The sequence below is a fragment of the Momordica charantia genome (assembly GCF_013281855.1).
Source record: "Momordica charantia cultivar OHB3-1 chromosome 8 unlocalized genomic scaffold, Mcharantia_2.0 BLBB01000008.1, whole genome shotgun sequence".
Taxonomy (NCBI): domain Eukaryota; kingdom Viridiplantae; phylum Streptophyta; class Magnoliopsida; order Cucurbitales; family Cucurbitaceae; genus Momordica; species Momordica charantia.
Genome location: NW_028275166.1, coordinates 20224064 through 20242652, shown reverse-complemented (window position 1 = coordinate 20242652; position 18589 = coordinate 20224064). Strand labels below are relative to the sequence as shown.

General features: G+C 32.2%; 2 protein-coding genes across 2 annotated transcripts; one reads left to right on the top strand and one right to left on the bottom strand.

Annotated features, from left to right (window-relative positions):
• Nucleotides 1-1054: 1054 nt before the first annotated feature.
• LOC111025492 (transmembrane emp24 domain-containing protein p24delta9) lies at nucleotides 1055-5836 on the bottom strand. Its single transcript, XM_022303358.2, has 4 exons — nucleotides 5488-5836; nucleotides 5202-5411; nucleotides 2159-2235; nucleotides 1055-1514 (listed from the first exon to the last, which is right to left on the bottom strand). Exons 1-4 carry the CDS (start codon nucleotides 5695-5697, stop codon nucleotides 1370-1372), a joined length of 642 nt encoding a protein of 213 aa, XP_022159050.1. The 5' UTR covers nucleotides 5698-5836; the 3' UTR covers nucleotides 1055-1369.
• Nucleotides 5837-14905: 9069 nt separating this feature from the next.
• On the top strand, nucleotides 14906-16360 carry LOC148209741 (2-isopropylmalate synthase 1, chloroplastic-like). The gene is made up of 6 exons (XM_088126973.1): nucleotides 14906-14965; nucleotides 15046-15120; nucleotides 15224-15307; nucleotides 15563-15697; nucleotides 15827-15901; nucleotides 16274-16360. Exons 1-6 carry the CDS (start codon nucleotides 14906-14908, stop codon nucleotides 16358-16360), a joined length of 516 nt encoding a protein of 171 aa, XP_087983099.1.
• Nucleotides 16361-18589: the final 2229 nt, after the last annotated feature.

Sequence of the window (18589 nt, the reverse complement as noted above, 5' to 3'; positions counted from 1 at the left end):
ATAGTTTGATCCGTGGTTGAGCTCTACCGGATAGACTACTCTGGAGAAGAGGGGTTGGACGGAGGGAGACTCAATGGTACTTTGTTCGAAAAGAAGATTGTTGGAAATGCGACGAAAGTCCCACATTGGCTAGATATAGGAAAGATTATGGGTATATAATTGAGGGACAACACTCCATTGTATAAGGCTTTTTTAGTGAAACCTCTACGAGGATTATGCTCAAAGTTGACAATATATACATGTAATTACACAAGTAAAACAGACTTTTGATCCGGCCATAACTAGACACATGAACGATTGACTGGTGGCACAGCCGGATGCAGTCCAGCTTTGCACCAAGATACCAGATAAGCTCCCAAGAAGACATAAAAACTAGTTGTTAAACCCTAAAATGTCCGAGCAAGATGCCTAATCTTCATCAGCAAAAGAACACAATTGAAAAGAATCAAATGCCACTTGAAAAATACCACGACCAGGAGACTTCTTTAAATATTTTTAACAAATGAAATGCAGCAGAGCGGTGAGATTACACACATGAGGGAAAAAAATTTGACTCAGTTTGTGCAAGACAAAAGTGTTAAATAAAGTAAACTCCCAATAAGGGGTCGATATTCAGATGGGTATTCTAAAACTTCACTGCTAAAAGAATCCAACTTGAGAGAGGGATATCCATGAGAAGATCAACAAGTTTGCATCCAAGAAGACGAGCTTCTTCAAGTAAAGTAAGTGCATAATGTTGTTCAGAAAGGCAAATACCTCTAGAAGTATCAGCATAATCTCCAAGCCAAGAAAATATTTCAAGGATCCCAAGTCCTTAAGCTTCAACTGGTTATTGAGGAGGAACCTTAAGCTCATGAATGTCAGAATAATTAGCACCAATTATAATAATATTGTCTAACATAGACAAGTAAAGTAATGAAAGAAATTCCTGAGCCTTTAACAAGAAGATAATAGTTCGATTTGGACAAACAATAATCGTAAGAAAATTTAGTTTACGAGAGTGTCAATTTCTTTAGAGAGAGGGGGGCAATTTCTCTAAGAAGAAAGTTGAAAGTCGGCATAACAGGTCTTTTAACCTTCATTCAATAATTAGAAATGTCGTTTCTGCTATTTCTATTACTGTTGATCTGCTTTAAAGAATTCATACATATTGGTAGGTTGGAAAAGGAACTTGCTCAAGAAAAGGAACTAAAATTTGTAAAATTTCAGACTCCAAAAGAGTGGCGGTAAGTTGATTCAAAGACTACTGTTCTTATCCCGAGAGATAGAAAGCTCACAAAGGAAACCAAAAACTAATCTACATTGAAGAAGGCTAATTTTGTGATGATAGTTTACAATCAAACACGAGACTGAGTTTGAATATAACAAATTAAATGAGCTTCTTTTTCTCGAAAAAGGTCTTCAGATGCCATATTTGCAATCCCGCCACCGATAAGCAAACAAAAAGCGAAAGCAAACTCAACCATGCCATCTTTGTGTTTGTACTTTTGTTTAGATCTTGCATCTCTTCCTCCCTGCCATCACAGTACCATGTGTAAGGAGGGCAAAACTATCCATAGGGTTGGGATGAGAAGGGAAATTCTCAATATAAAACAAGGAAGCTTCAATCTAGAAGAAGAACACCTAACTGATAATTACATAATTCCTTAGTAAAACGAGGCCCGCCAAGAAATATTAAATCTTATAACTAAGAAGAACCAGAGAACTTTTCCGTCAATTTGCTTTTTGGGATGAGGATAGGGAATGATCCCCTGCCCGCCCCAACCAAACCCCAATCCCTTCCCCAACTTGCTAATTAAAATTCTGTTTCTCATGTCTCTAATGTTAACTTTGCGAGTTTAATAATTACGTAACTTGCTGACCATATTATAAGTTCAAACATTTGATAGTGTAAACTTAAACCAACAACGTTAACCACAGGAATGTAGATACAAAATTAAGAGTTAAGAGATTTATCAATATCTTTTTAAACTATAGAGACTAACTAAACCTTGAAAATTTAAAGACCAAAATTATAATGTAACCTATATTAAAAATATTGAATATTCTTAAAAGCCAGTCATTTTAATTAAAACACAGTATAAATAATAGTTCAATTACAAAAGTTAAAATTTTAATATATTTACTTATGTTTAAAATTTTAATAATTCTGTTTTACCTTGCACGGAGATAATACATCTCTTCTTGAATAGAATTGGCAGTTTCAAACAACTTCTTCAGCTCCAATTCCATAACCTGGCATTGTAAGAGAATTATAATGAGCAGTGTTCTAATATTGATATAGCAGAGTACCTCTCTGGAATAATAAATTCATAGAATTGGTATGTGGATGAACCAATTAAAAAGTTGACAGTAAAGTAAACTGGGAGCAGGATGGGAAGGAAATTTCCTAGACAAGTCAAATTTTATGCCACGAAGAAGCAATAGCGCCTATTTTTCTTAGGGTGTATCTCGGAGTGATTTTGGATAAAATCACTTTCATTTCCATTGATCAATATAAAATGATTTTAAGCTTTCCTAAAATGAAATTTTTAATTTGCCAAACATGATTAATAGAAAGGGAAGTGATTTTGACAATGGCAAACGTGATTTTAGCCATGTCAAAATCAATCCCAGACATACCCTTACGATTCAAAATAATGCCCTTAGTAAATAATGATTACTTTTCTTCGTATCTCCATATTCGTAAGATAGTGTCTTTATTTATAAACTCAATGTCTACTCACATCTAACCAACATGGGACTTTGGTGCTAGCTTTAATAAGCCTATCCTCAAGAAAAGAGTCTCCCCCTCAAACAACCATCCAGTTGTCCACCTCGACGAAATTCAAAGTTTACTCTTATTGCCCAACTTTTATCTGAAATACAATGCATGTCCAATAAAATTCAACAATAGTTCATATTTTCAGATGCCTATAGTTCACTGATTTCGTTGGGAATCAAAAGATTCAATTCTACTAGGCTTGTCTAAAGCACAACTTTGATGGTACATTTTAGGACAATGATTACCCATATCTCTAGATTGGTATGGTATCATTCACTCTGGACTTATCCATGTTGATTTTCTTTTGGACTCTACTCAATTTATGTCATATGAATAGAGATATAGCTCGCCCATCTTACTTCTAAATAATGTAGGACTTTTGTCTCAAAATTAATGGTGCTACTGCTTGGGTTCCTTGTATCGTAGAATGTGAAATTGGTTCAGAGAAAGTATTTGTCAAGAGAGAATCTGAAAAATGAGATCGTTGATACCAGCAGAAGAATGAACACTGCGAAAAATTGGCAAGGGTGGACTTTTGTTTTTTTTTTTAGTACAACATGTGAGGGTGGGGGTTCGAACTCATGATCTTTTGGTCAGAGATAGGTGCCTTAACCATTTGAGCTATGCTCGGTTTGGGAAGGGTGGACTTTTGTTCAGGAGGTAGTCTGATTTTCTCCACTACAGTTTTTTCTGATTTACCTACCTAATTTTATGACTTCTTTCAAACTACTAAGATAAGTGGCTGGCCTGTAAATGTAGAGAGAAAAGTGCAAACCTTAGGTGGCGATATGGAAAGAAAAAGTTCAGGTCGTCCCATTAATTGAAAGATCTTTTCTCTTTCACTGGAATGAAGATAAGGCATCCAAAACTAGATTTTGTTGGCAAAATGACCTTGTAGTATCAAGGGGCGTGAGCGAAGAAGGAAGCTTCTGAGTGATATAATCACAGGCATCCATGAGAAGGAGAGCTTCGGATTTGTATGAATGAAAGAAGTGACCATGATCCCTAGACGAATGTTGCTAAGCCCAAGCCTCTTTTGCAGTCGTGAACAATCCTAAGGGTAGGAAATGAAGCTATAGGACATTGTATTGCAAAGATAGATTCCTAGGCAGACAGGTTCCCAATCTCTAATGAAGGAATCTGTGCTTTTTATGCTATCTCTGGTTCCTTAGACATCAAATTGGAAGAAGCTCGGGATGAGACAGGGAACTTAATAGAGAGGGAATTTGAAATCCACGCCTGCTTGAACTTTTAAATGGAACACACCTCACTAGAGAGGATTGTAGAAAGAATACTTTGGGAGAACTGATCCTTGGACTTTATTGAATCCCTCTTTTTCTAGTTAACTGAAAAAGAAAGTTTTTCCAAGATAAGAAATTTCCACTTCTGTTCGGAGGGGAGCAAAAGAAAAATAATTTTCCTAGACTGCGTGTCATTAGGGACTAATACTGCTGAGAAAATTCAAAAATGATGCCTAAAAACTTGATTAAAAGTGTATTACAAATTTACATGAAATAAAGCAGCTCTACACAGGGCTGTTTGCTTTCTATTTTCTTCTACAGTTTAAATTGCTGAATTCCCCACTTCAGTGCTTCAGCTGTTCCTGAATATTTACTAATTCCACAAAAGAAAACATGATTCGACTTCTTACTTGGTGCACATTAAGAAACAAAAGCCTATGGTTGAACGCAGTTAACAGTTGCTTGTAGTTTGCGGCTTGAAAGGAACTCACGGTTGTTCAATTAGAAGGAGTGCCTATGGGCAGGGAGATACAAGTAATGCAACCAAAGAATTGTGAATTCCTCAAATCATGAAGATCATGGTTGACTACAATAGATCTATTTGAAACAAAGCTTCAAAGAGAATGCCTATGTTACTAACCCAATTTCAAATAAAAATAAAAGAAAAGAAATTACTAAGAATCGATAGACGCATTTGATGGGATTCCAGTCTCTTAAGGACAATAGTATCCCAAGTATCTCTACAATGCTATGATATTGTCTGCTTTGGACATAGCCCTCACGGCTTTACTTTTGGTTTCGCCTAAAAGGTCTCGTATCCGTGGAGATAATTTTCCTCTCTTATATATTATCCATGATCATTCCCTTCTCTAGCCAATGTAGGACGTTGTTTGCATTCTCCTTACAAACCCAAAACAGTCTCCTAAGTTAAGTCACATAGAGTTTCACGAAAAAGTTCTGCCAATCATTTCTCTTCCTTCTAATCTTTAAACACAAGAGCACTAGAAACAACCAAAACCAATGAGAGCACCAACCACTCTTATAGAAAATCATTGAACCACTAACAGAGTAACTCTAAAAAAATTCTGAAATCTAAAAACCTAACAAAATAAATAAAATAGGATGGTAACAGCCAGCTGCGGATAAACAACACGCCAATCAAAAATCCTGTGAAACAATCAAAAGCAAAAACATACCTCAACAGAGCCTTTCTTAGCAACATTGGACCAGTCCTTGGCAGCCACGCCGGCTCTCCAATCGAAATCAACCGTCAATGTGAGAGTAGGCTGGTGATCGGCAGCCCAAAAGCAGGTCATGAGATCACCGGTCTCCGTAACAACGAACCCGAAGTGGCCTGATTCGACGTTGTCTGCGTAGTGGAAGGTATTCCCCGCAGGAGAAGTCACCTACAGATTTCAAAAACCTAAATTCACCCAATCGAGCAAAAAGGCAGAGAAAACGAAGAGATCTTTCCCAAAATACCCGAACGGTGATCCTGTGGCCGTCAGGCATGGGCTGGCCTTCGTTAGGATTGACGACGTGATATTTTCCGACGGTCATGGCGTTGGCCTTGAGGTCCTCGGAGATGCACTTGGTGTGGCCGGAGGGCAACTCGAATCGAAGTGATTCCGATTCAGATGACAGAAATCCGAGGAGCATGAGAAGCTGAAAAGCGGCGAAGAATCGAATCATGCTGAAGAAAATTGAAGGAAGGTTTGAATTGTAATAGTGAGTAAGAGGAGAGAGAGATTCGGGTTTGCGTTCTTTCAAGTTCGGGAGGAGAAACGAGGGGAGAGGGAAATCTAGATTGCTCAATCAATCAAAACAAAACTTATTACACAACAAGAAGGTCAAATTAAGTTGTTAGATGGCAAATTGCTCCGTTTCTATTGGCCCAGACACGTACTCCTCCTTCCTCCGATGACTGACACGTGTTTAATCAAACAATTGCACATTTCCACCAATATAGATTCGGATATATATATATTTGAAAAATCTATATATATATTATATATATAGTATATATAAAATGGAAAACTTTTCCTGTCAATTTTACTTTTTTTTTTTTTTACATGGAAATTTTATCCATGAAATACAAAGTTCTCGGAAAATCGAGCAAGAATGTCAAAAGACACCAACTGCACTTCCTTTTTAAGGGAAATAAGAAAACCAATTTTTAGTTTCCATCCTCTCTGTCTCCTCCCTTCTCTCCTTGCTATATATATCTTCGTCGGTCACAAAATCTGCAGGTGACGACCGATGGTTCTACGCAATGGGCAATGGTCCACCGACCAATTCTCCAGCCAACAGAGCCTTTGTTCCTAAACATTTCCATCAATATAGATTCCAATTTTTTTAAATAGAGCTTCCATTTTTGGCCTTTTAACTTTTTAATATATATCTATTTTACCCTTCAAACTTCGGGATGCAACTGTTCAGTCAAGGTGTCTGTTAAAATAAAATTAACCCAAGTGAGTTACGACTGTTCAATAAAACGATACATACATCTACGTATAGGTGTGATTGTATGTTTTTCCGTTGCCCAAAACTCATGTTCGAGATACCATATGTAAACCTTCCTTCAAGAAGGAGCATTGCTTGGCTAGACAGAAACTCTGGTACAAGTGATTGATAATGATAAAGGAAGATGAAAGTAACGAGAGTTGTGGAAATCGAGGACCTCCTTCAGCGACAGATGAAGACGACGTCAACGTCATATTTATGTGATTGGAGGTTTATTTATTTGTTTTTTTATCAATCATTTATATGGACTTAAGCATCTACTGTCTTATTTTAAATGGTTAAGGATGGTACGGTTTAATTTAATCTGATGCGCATTGGTCTTCAAAGATAAGTTTTTTTATTCTCATATTCAAAAGTTATGAAATCAATTTTTTAGATCCTATCAATTCGTAAAAGACCTTTTCGTTTATTCAAAAAGGTGAACATCACCAAAACTCGAGACTCTATCATCTTCTTGAAGAAAAATCAACAAATACTGAAGATTATGCCAACTTCACGAAGGAGAATGAACAATAACCCAAAATTATATAAAACGGTAGGTACTCAATCATTTGAATACTTTAATTTATTTTCTGAAATCCTTTACATTGACTATTCAAACAAAATGTTTCATATTTAATTATTTGCTAATTTATATTGAACCCTCTTTTTTTTTTACTAATCCTATTATATTTCTAAATTTTAATTTTAATAGATTAACTTCAAATATTTTCTTAGAACAAAATGTGTCCAATGATGTGTTCTTTTATTATAAATATATCGTCATACTAAAACTTTGTATAATGTGCATAATAATTTACTTTTCCTAAAATTTGTAATGATACAATTATCATTAGCTTTTTTCCAAATTTGCTTAATGTCTTACCTGTATTGAATATATAATAAATAAAATATTGTTAAAATGTTTGAAGTATTATAGAAAATAATAATAAGTAGCAAATTCTAAAAAAAAACAATTAAAAATAAGAGACAAATCTATTCAAAAACTAAAAATTTGCCAAAAAAATTTAAAATTTAGGATTTTAGAATCTGTGAAGAAAAAAAGTTATTTAGTATCTTACTTCATTGACAAAATATTGTGAAATATATGTTAAAATTTTAAAATATAACCTAATATATTTTTTTTATAAAAATAATAAACAAATTCATTAAATAAAATAATTAGCATTTTTCTTCAAAAACTATCTTACATCTTTTTTAAGCAGAGATCGCAAAAATCTCTAAAATAAAATAAAAAATCGAGTTATCTAATTATCCTTAAATAATCACTACCTCATGATCAAATGATAGTAAAAAATTTTGAGAAATGTATTTTTTTTTTTTATGGATGGATAAAAAACTTTATCCTATAATATCAACATATTTTTTTAGCTGTATAATATGTTTTACCTTTAATTTCATATAAATTTTGACTATATACATTTTTATTAGAAAGAAAAAAAAGCTTTTCAACTATGAAGAAAATTAATGATTATATTAAATAACTATTTAATAAACTACGTGCAATACAGGTCAAAATTATAGATTAAAGATTAAAGATTAACTAAGTATTAGTGTATAATTTAATGAACAATAAAAAGAAATTTTTTAGGTAAATTTTTACTTTTTTTCATGACAATTTTGTTTTTGAAGTACAAAATTGTCTCCCTTTTCCCCTCAAATTTCACCCTCTCACTCTCTCTCTACTTCCCTCAAATCTCACAGTCTTATTCATTTTCTCTCCCATTAATCAATCTTCAATTATTCACTTTCTTTCACCTCACCCATTCACATCATTTTCCAACTAACTCTCTATCTCTCTCTCATTCTTTTACTTTCTTTTCCCACCCATCTAAATTCACACACCTCTTTTTTCATCATTAACACTATTAATTGTTAATGAAATGTGAGGAGCCATGTTAATTAATTTATACTTAAAATAATTTCAAAGTTTCGTTTTCCTAAATTAATATTGAAAAATACAAAATTTGAAGAATTTTTATGATATTAATCCGAACTTCTAACTAGTCTTTTGATACATGTCTTGCATGTGATATTTCCATTTTTTATCCTACTTATTAAAATTAGTTTTGTTTTTAAAAAAAATTAATATGTATCAAATACTAAATTATTTTGTTTTCTCGCCCTTTTTTCCCTCTAATAACAGTCTCATTTTTTACGAGCAGATACAATTGAATGCTTTATGATGAAGAAACTCTTGAATAATTATGAAAATGCATAAGGTCAAAGTGTAAATTTTGACAAATCGGTTATGTGTTTCTTCCCGAATATAAATGTTGACAAAAAGTTATATTTGCAGTCTATTCTTGGGGTCCGTTTTGTTGACAACCTGGGTTTTTACTTAGGCCTCCTCTCTGTTTTCTCGAGGAAAAAATAAACTTTTTGGAAGGTGAAGGATAGAATCTGGCGGGTCATGCAAAGGTGGAAAAGACAATTCTTATTAGTGGGAGAGAAAGAAATCCCGATTAAAAGTGTGGATCAAGTCATTCCAACCTATACAACGAGTGTCTTTAGACTTCCCAAAAGTTTTTGCAAAGACATCTCTAAAATTTTTGCTTCGTTTTGGTGGGATCGAGTGCTAATACCACCCAAATATAGGGCTATGAATTTAAAGCTTCAACAAATCATCCATCAAATCCTAGCTAGGACCACCCAAAAGTATAGGGCTATGGATTTGCTTCATTACTTAGGTAAGCCTTATCAATTTCCACTTGTTTTCAACCAAGAAGGTGGTTAACAGAATTTAATTTCACATGATTATAATCATAATATCTTAAATTAATTATTCTACCAATAACTAATTTAAATTCATATAATCATGTCAATAAACCTCACCAACAAGATAATTTTCCACAGTTTGCTAAATAATTTAAATAGCAACATCTCATCGTTAATTGACATTAGATGTAATTAACCAATAAATTCACAAATTTCACCTTCACGAATGACTCACAAAACATTCAAAAGGAAATCAAAGCGACAATTATACACCATATAATTGTACATTTTATTCCTATTGAGATCATAGACATACTCACAATAAAAGTATTCATAATTAATAATTTTATATATTCAATCAAAATAAGACTATATATTCAACTACATTCAAGCAAGATCTCAAATCACCCATATTTAAGATAAACTTAAACTGAGATATTTCATTACCTCATTTTTTGTCTTCATACCTTTAAGCTGCATCTCAAAACAACTGTAGCACTTATTTCAATTATCATAAATAATTGAAAAATTTATAAAGAAGAAAACAGAGAAACTTGTCTTAGCTCATACATAAAATTGTCAATAAATATCATGCTCAATTTATGACAATGATATGAGTTGAAAATTGTTAAAAACCTCGTCAGAAAATTAAAAGGTTTAAAAATTTTACGCTCATAATATAGGAAAAAGCAGCCTATATAAAACTTAATTATGTAGTGAGAATAATAACAATCCAAATATTTCCAATTTAATTTTGACATAAATAATCAACATATTTATGCCAAATAATTTATGCATGAGAAAATGATATTATAATTAGATCATTGCACAAGTCTCAATAATAGAACACGAAATTCAGCTGTTCAGCTTCACTTTTTCCATCTTTCAATTTTTCCGGTAGCCTCCCCCACAATTTGTGGCATTTGTGCATATTCTCGAATGCTAAGAGAATTATTTCTCTTCAAACGTCTTGGGCAAATCGACAATTCTAAAAGAAAAAATTGAAAGTAAGGAGATTATAAAATGTAAAGAAAAACTCACGCATATAAACCACGACAAGTATTGAATCATGGTATCTTGGTCTCGTTTGCGGGTTGTTTCAAAGCAAAGCATGTGTAAATAACATGGGCTTCTATAACCTACTTTATTTTCCCTCTTCCATTTTTTCCTTTCTTTCTCTTTTCTCTTTCTTCGGCCCATCATCATTCTTTTCTCTTTTTTCTTCTTTTGTGTTTTTTTTCTTTTTTTTTCTCTTTCTCTCTCTTCTACAGAAGAACCCTTCCCTACATCTTCTCCCTTCCATTTTTCTTTTCCCTGTGTCCCAGCCGCATGTAACCATTTTTCCTTTCTTTTTTCTATTTTTTTTTTCCTTTTTCCTCTTTCAATTTCATCGGTGGTGGTTGGTGTCTTGTTGTAGCAGCGGCCCACTACAAGCTGCGCGACGAACCGGTGCTAGGGTGTTGGGCGGCTGAGATACACGATCGCCGGCAGACAGATCAACTGGCAAACCAGCTAGATTTGGCGCATTACGTCCGGCGTCTCGATCTACAGACCCGGACCCAGACCCGGACGACGAGTGCACAAAAACCATTTCTCGATCTACTATTTTGTTTTAAAACAAGTCTGTTTCATTTTTTTATTTTTCAAAAATCATTTTGAAATTCTATGTAAAAAAACAGAAAGAAATGGTTTTAAAAAAAAAAGATTTCTGTTTTCAAAATCTATTTTTTCTTGTGACACTCAACTTTGTTTTTCTTTCTCATATTTATCTCTAACAAATTTCATTCTCACTTTAAAAATTTTTTCTTCTTAAATTTCTCTTTAAAATTTCATATTTTAAATATTTATTACTATTTCGCTGTCTCCAAAATTTTCATCTTTATGTTTTTTTCCTTTTTGTTCTAACAGATCACCCTCGTTTCTCTTTCTAAAAATTTAATATTATGTCGAACTTTCTACAATTTTGTTTTTTAAAACTTTTCTTTCTCTTCTTAATCTATTTTTCTCTTAAAATTATATCTTATTTTATCATTCAATTTTATTTCACCATAATTTTTATTTATTTATTTTCTCTAAAAAGCATATTTCGAATCTTGTTTTTATCTTTAAATTTTGTTCTCTATATACTTTTTCCTTTTCTTTCTAATTTATTTTATTTTTCTTTAACGTATTGTTTCCTCTCAACTTTACTTTGTTTGTTTAAAATTTATCTTTTTTTGTCTTTAAATTTTTTTCACTAATTTTCTTTTTCTAAATCTATTGATGTATCTCTTCAAAATTTCTCTTTAAAAATTTTATTTCCATGGGTCTAAACTTGTATTTTCATGTCTCTACATTAGGGATGACAAATTTTAGTAAGGTCGGATCCCTGCTCCATGAATAGGACATGCATGTCTCAAACCCATCCCCGATTCTCTTTTTTAATATTTCAGTATATATTTTATTAACATATTTACTAAATTGTGACTAAAATATTAAATATTTTATAAACTAATTATTTATAATAGTAAATAGTAATTCTAAAAATAATCAATATCTATTTTTATATTTTTAATTCTAAAACTAATTAAAATTAATTTCAAACCCGGTAATTTTCCGGAGTATCCCCATCCCCAAATAAGGATTCTTTGACTTGATTATGGATTCCCGAATCGAATAATGAGGTGAAGATGATGAACTAAAAATTTTAAGGATCGAGCACGAGAATGAGAGAGTGCATCTTCACTACTCCCGCCCCATACTATTGTCATTTCTACTATACATAGAATTTTCTCTCTAATATATATTTTCAATTTTCTAACTTATTAAAAATAGAAAACTAAAAATGGTTACCAAACATATTATACTTTCTGTTTCTAAAAAAAACAGTTATCAAACCGATATAGTTTTTATTTATAAAAATATATAACTAAAAAATGATAAATAGAAAAATAAAAATCAAAAATCAAAAAAATGGTTATCAAACTAGTCCTAAGTTGATGTATTTAGTTTTTAAAGATGGATTAATGATAGGTTATATTCTATATACGTATGGGTTAGTAGAATTGTCTTTGGAGTATTTAGTGGAGAAGAAAAGGAAGAGGGTTCCTCACACGCTTCCACGCATGTAGCCATGCATATCCTAACTGCCACTTCACCTACATGCCTAACCGCCACTCCATTACTGCCCAAGTTGTTACCTTATATGACTCAGGAACTTGTGTTAGAATATTTTTATATTTTATTGTTCAGGAAAAGAGTTGGGAGAATCGTAGGAATGATATAAATTTGGTGGCGTCAATGAGATATGATCCGATCCTATAAAATTTGTTATTCGGACCTTAATGTCATCATCCTATCGCGACAAATTACTTCCTATGTCCTCACTTATTTTTTTCAGTTATAGCGATAACGGTAACAGTAGTAGTGATAGCGATGGAGAATAACGATAACGGTAGCTATAGCGATAGTTTATACTAACAAAATATTTCAAATTTCATCTCATAGCGATAATGATAACAGCAGAGATAGCGATAATAACGGTAACGATAACAATAATAAAGGTGGCGATAGAAATAGTTTATATTTGAAACATACTTTCAATTTTTTTTCTTGAATTCCTTATTTTTCTCTTTCAATTTTTTTCCAACTATGATTCCTTATTCATCATTTCAAAATTTCAACTCTGATTCTTTACTTATCTTTCAATTCTATCTCTATCTTTATATTTATATCTACCGCTAACTATATCTATATTTGTATCTCTCCATCTACTTGTATCTAATCTTATTTTTCTCTTTCAATTCTTTTTCCAACTCGAGGTAGGAGGTAGAGATACGAGAAAAATAAAATAAAAAAATAATTAAGAAAAAGTGAAAGATAAGCGAAAATTGGGTATTTCGAGTTGGGAAAAATTTAACTCAAGATTTTGATTTTAAGACCAATGAAAAAAAAAGAAATTAAAGTTAACAAAGAAAAATGAAATATAATTAATAGCGCAAAAATTACGTTATTATTTGGAGAAATTTGAGAGATTAGAGCTGGAAAAAATTGCAGTCGATAGGAAACAAAAAAAGAAATAAATAGTAAATAAAATTAAATTCACCGAGCAAAAGTAGCCAGGAAATTTGGAGAAGAAAAATTTGAAAATTCTAATAAAAAAAATTAACTCAATGGAAAACAAAAAAAAAATACAAAAAAATTAACTCAATGGAAAACAAAAAAAAATGAAGAAATATTTCAGATGGGAGGGGCAAAACGTAATTTCACAAATGATGACATAATCAAAATGGTAAAATTACAAGTTTCTCAAAAAGCGGTGGTATCTCATTGACGACCGCTTAGGTTGTTTAGTGCAATTTCCTCAACAAAAATTTGGATACTTGTGCAGTGCTAAGAAAGTGTTTCATTCTTTAGATATAATTAGATATTTAAGATCATTTTCTTTTCCTTCAATAGTTATGTAACTATTTTTGGGAATTGTTTACTTTATTGGTTGTTATTGTAGGCCATTGATATCCAAGTTCTAGACATTGGTGAAAAAAGTGTTTGATTAATGAAAATCGAGTTTTCGACCCTCCAATAGTTGACAAAATTGAACTCCTTTGTGCAATTCTTGTTTCATCTTGCATGTCTTGGAAAGATTCAAGATTGACTGATCATCAAATTTGTAGACTGTTTTGAGTTTTGAAGTGAAGGACTTGTGTCGTTACTTTTAGATTTGGATAGAAAAATAATTCGTATCTAATTTAGTCATTTGAACTGAATCAAATTGGCATTTTAGTAGTTTTAATGTTGGCATGTTAGGGACTTCCATAGCCTAGTAATTCCTAGCCAATCCAATAAAGTTTAGATCATCGAGTAATTTTGTGCCATACAATATATATCATATGATGCCATTGTCTAAACTATTTATCCGCAGGATAGGATGCTCAATCACAAAAGTACTTATGAAATCATATCCCCTGAAGATATTGGCTATGAAGGATCCAATGATGTTGGTATTGTTCCAGGAAAACTTAGGTATGTGTAAGCATGTGCATTTTGAGCCCGGTTAGAATACAGTTTTGTATCAAATAGGTCATTGACCTACTTGAAATTTTTCAAAATTCATGAACCTATTAAATACAAGATTGTAAAATTTTAATTTCTATTAAAATTTCGACATTATAACCATCGATTATGCGTTTTTATTAGCGTGGCTGAGGTTATAAAGATATAAAATGATACCTTTTCATTGTTTTCATTGGAATCTAAAGTAGTGTTGAACTTGAAATTATTTTGTGCCAAACACGGGAGGGGATTAGAAATCACAACCTCTTGATTTGGAGGTATATGCCAATTACCGCTGAGTTATGCTCGCTTTGGCATATATGTAGGAGGAGTTGCAGGTATAATAATCTGGTTGAAAACAACATCAAATTAAGCACAAGCTAAAAAAAAATTTAAAATATATAGCACAACTTTTAAGTGCAACTTAATAAGATCAATTTACCACATGTCTATCCGTGATAGATGTTTGTCACTGGTTTATATCTGTCAATCTATTATAGTGATAAATAATTGTACCATATACAAATGATCATATTTACGAGATCTTATTTCTTATACTGCGTTTATAAATATGGCAAAACTATTTACTACTTATTTTGTCCGAAATATAGTATATCCCATAAGTAACATGGTTCATTATGACAACTCTTACAGTGGACGTCATGCCCTCAAAAGTCAACTTCGAGAGGTAAATTGGGATTTCCAGGCTCAATATTAAGGTAATTTTTTATGTATTTAAAATTTTAATGTTATATTACCTATTTTCAGCTTGGTTATGAGCTTGACAATGAGAATCTTGACAAGATATTCCAACGTTTCGAAGCAGTGGCTGAACAGAAGAAGGTAAATTATTGTTCATCAAGAAAGTTTTTCATTTAATTCAATGCTTTTATTCCTAATTGTCTAAATGTTGCTCTATTTTCTTTTTTTCTTTTTAACATTCCAGAGAGTTACGGATGCCGATCTTCGAGCATTGGTATCTGATGAAGCTTTTCAACCATGTAGCGTTTGGAAGATGCTTGATTTGCAGGTTTAAGGATTTTCTTATAGATCGTCATTTTTCGAGAACTTGTTTGAACCAATTTAAATAAGTTTTTTTTTTTTTTTTTTTGCGTACAATACGTGGGAGTGAGGGATCGAATTATGCTAATAACCGCTGAGCTATGTTCGCTTTAACTTACACTTTGTAATGTTTAAAAATATATTAGACATAACCCGAAGAATTTATGGGTTAAACTTGTAATTTAACCGTTTTATTTTACAATACCTCAAATGGCAATGGCAGGTAAGCTGTGGAACTTTTGGTGTTTCTACTGCTACTATTAAACTCCTTGACGGTAAGGGGAAAGAGCATATTTCTTGTTCGGTTGGAACTGGTCCTATAGATTCGGCTTACAAGGCTGTAGATCTCATTGTGAAGGTATGTGATCATTCAATCAAACTTTTTATAGTTCCCATTTAACAATTTTCATTTGGAGTGCATTTTCCTTTTGGATTATTTCCTGAGAAATCCTTTTTTATTTTTTATTTTTTATTTTTTTTAATGCAGAAACCAGTTAGGCTTCTCGAGTATTCGATGAATGCAGTCACGGAAGGCATTGATGCAATTGTCACCACCCGTGTTGTAATAAGATCGGAAAACAGTTACACATTTTGGTAACTAAGCCGAGTTTGTTAACCATTTTGTTTTTTTTTTCCATTTTTTAAAAGTTAACTACTATTTCTCTCTATGCATCTTTTTTTTTTGGTTTTTTTAATTATCTACTTTTTGAAAACTTTGTTAAAATCTAAGCCAATATTTTAAAAACCAAGGAGTAGTTTTTTTTAAAAATAGCAATTTCTTTATTTTATTTTGTGTTTTCTTTTCTATAATTTGGCTAAAAACTCGAATGTGAAGAAAAAAAAAGAAATAATGTATAGAATTTTTAAACATAGAAAGCTACAAAATGAAATCATTATCAAACGAGACTCTAGTGATTTGTTTTTATTATTGCAGTGGTATCGGGGCATAGTCGTATCGAGTGTAAAGGCCTACGTTGGTGCGCTGAACAAGATGCTTTGGTTTCCAAAGAGTGGACATTAAAGTGACCGAAGAAAGAGCATTGTCTGCTTAAAAGAAGAAACATTAACAACAATATGTGCTGTTTCAAAAAACATTTAGTGATTTTACAACTTTTTCATTAAAAGAAGAAACATTAACAATAATATGTGCTGTTTCACATAGATTTTACAACTTTTTTATTAAATATTTTTTTAACTAATTAAGTTTCGATATCTCGTGAAGTTTCGTAATTTGTTGTTTTATTTGAATCCTCGTTGGACGTTATCTAAATTTAGTTTCATTAGAGTTCATCATGTGTCCGTCGAGAATTTCGATTTTGAATGAAATTTATGGAACTGAAGGGTACGTCAAATTTCGTTGACAATGCATTGAAGAATATATATGTTGGGTTTTTCGTAGGAATTGGGTACTAGTCTTTGTAGCGTGCAGCGAAATCTACGAAAACCAAGTAGCCATCAGAGACTAATCACGAAGGGAAAAATCCCACGTTTCACAGCCTGAATCCTTCGACTGATGATGCGTATAGAATAATTTGAGACTAGGAATATTCTAGTATCCACTATTCTATTTTTATTTCATAGTTTGATTGTCCTTTATGCATTTTCATACATTGGGGACAATGCATGCTTTAAGTTTGGGGTGATGTTATTCCTTGCTCAGTTCCAATAGACAACGATAGTAATTACAATATTTGCTTATACAATAAATGGTAAGTTAATTTCAAGCATGTTGAACTTGTTGACTGCGTAGTTGGTTTGACTTTATTTTTTCTTTGTTGGGAAAATATATGTTGTATATGTAAACTATAACACTAGTAAACAAATTACAACGTAGTTGGCTACAACGATTATACACTTTGACAATTTGATGAACACCAAACTTGATAAATATAGTCGAGGCACGCTACAATAGCGCTGACCTGAAGACAATTATTCGCTATGCACAATTTGCTAGCAGACTACCGCGATCGTCTCTGCAGGATACAACGACTAACTCCGGTTGAACTTCAACCTCAAATTACTCGGATCTGGCAGAACTCTTAGACATTTGCTCTCAACACAAACAAGAACAACAACTCAAAAGAAGAGAGAACTCTTGGGAGAGGAGGAATAACTCAAAATGAGAAATGCTTTTATATCTCAAAATGAAGGAAAACAACAACTATATATAGTTGTCTAAATGTGTAAATTCGACTTCAAAACATCTCCCAAGAAACTTAAATACATATAAAGTTACAATTGTATAACTTTATAACTTTAACCAAATAAAGGAAATAACTTCTTATTTAAAAGATAACTTCATCTTTAACAAATATGTAACTTTAACATATTTGTAACTTTAACAAATTTGATGTTACATGACACAAAAGTTGAAAGATAAAGAATTTGTTACACAATAACAATCAAATTCTTAATACATGAATTTAATTTCCGGATGTTAAATTCGTATATTCAACGGTTTTTTCAATATCTTTAAGCTTCACTTTCTTTCACTATTAAAAATCCAACAATCCGCCACATGAAAGAAAGTGAGATAGACAAAACACAACTAAGACGTTGAGAGCAAATAGATAAGTTATGCATCAGGAGAGATATCATTTGGACTTGAACCTTCCTTAGTGAATATTTATTGAATTTACCGAAGAAATAGTGAGAACTAGCTGTAGAACTATCCTTTTCATGATAAATTGAGACAACAAATACCACATATAACTTATCTTGTATCTTTGAGTTCTATACGATTGTGTCCATTTTGTCATGGACAAGATCCTGAATTCATGGGAGCTTTAGAGAACATAAGTCATTTGAAAAGTTCTTATAGAACCGACCCAATTTTACTCTCACATAGGTGATATTGATTCAGAGTTATTCTGCCACTAATCATCTTGTAATCAAGATATCAATATAACATTAACATCAACATATCACACATATAACATCATAGAAATGGGATGAAACTATAAGTTTCTTACTGTGTCAACTACGAATTATCCAGTCAGTTTGCCTATTGAACCTAGATCTTGGGATCTCCAGTCAACTAGGTCAGGTTACCACCAGATAATTCATTTTATAGGCTTTAATCTCATTTCCCTCGATGTATATGCAACTTGCTCTCTTGACAATCATTTCGTCAAAGGATCTGCAACATTCTCTTTTGATTTTACATAATCAATGGAAATTATTCCATTAGAGAGCAATTGCCTGATAGAATTATTTTTGCGTCTTATGTGTCTTGACTTCCCATTATAGA

Bases quoted from the DNA above. Each gene is read 5' to 3' on its own strand.
- LOC111025492 (XM_022303358.2), bottom strand. From the start codon at position 5,697: ATGATTCGATTCTTCGCCGCTTTTCAGCTTCTCATGCTCCTCGGATTT. The intron at 2,236-5,201 runs GTATGTTTTTGC...TTACAATGCCAG, and splicing joins CTAAGAAAGGCTCTGTTGAG to GTTATGGAATTGGAGCTGAA. The intron at 1,515-2,158 runs GTAAAACAGAAT...CTGTGATGGCAG, and splicing joins ATGTATTATCTCCGTGCAAG to GGAGGAAGAGATGCAAGATC.
- LOC148209741 (XM_088126973.1), top strand. From the start codon at position 14,906: ATGGTTCATTATGACAACTCTTACAGTGGACGTCATGCCCTCAAAAGT. The intron at 14,966-15,045 runs GTAAATTGGGAT...ACCTATTTTCAG, and splicing joins TCAAAAGTCAACTTCGAGAG to CTTGGTTATGAGCTTGACAA. The intron at 15,308-15,562 runs GTTTAAGGATTT...TGGCAATGGCAG, and splicing joins GGAAGATGCTTGATTTGCAG to GTAAGCTGTGGAACTTTTGG.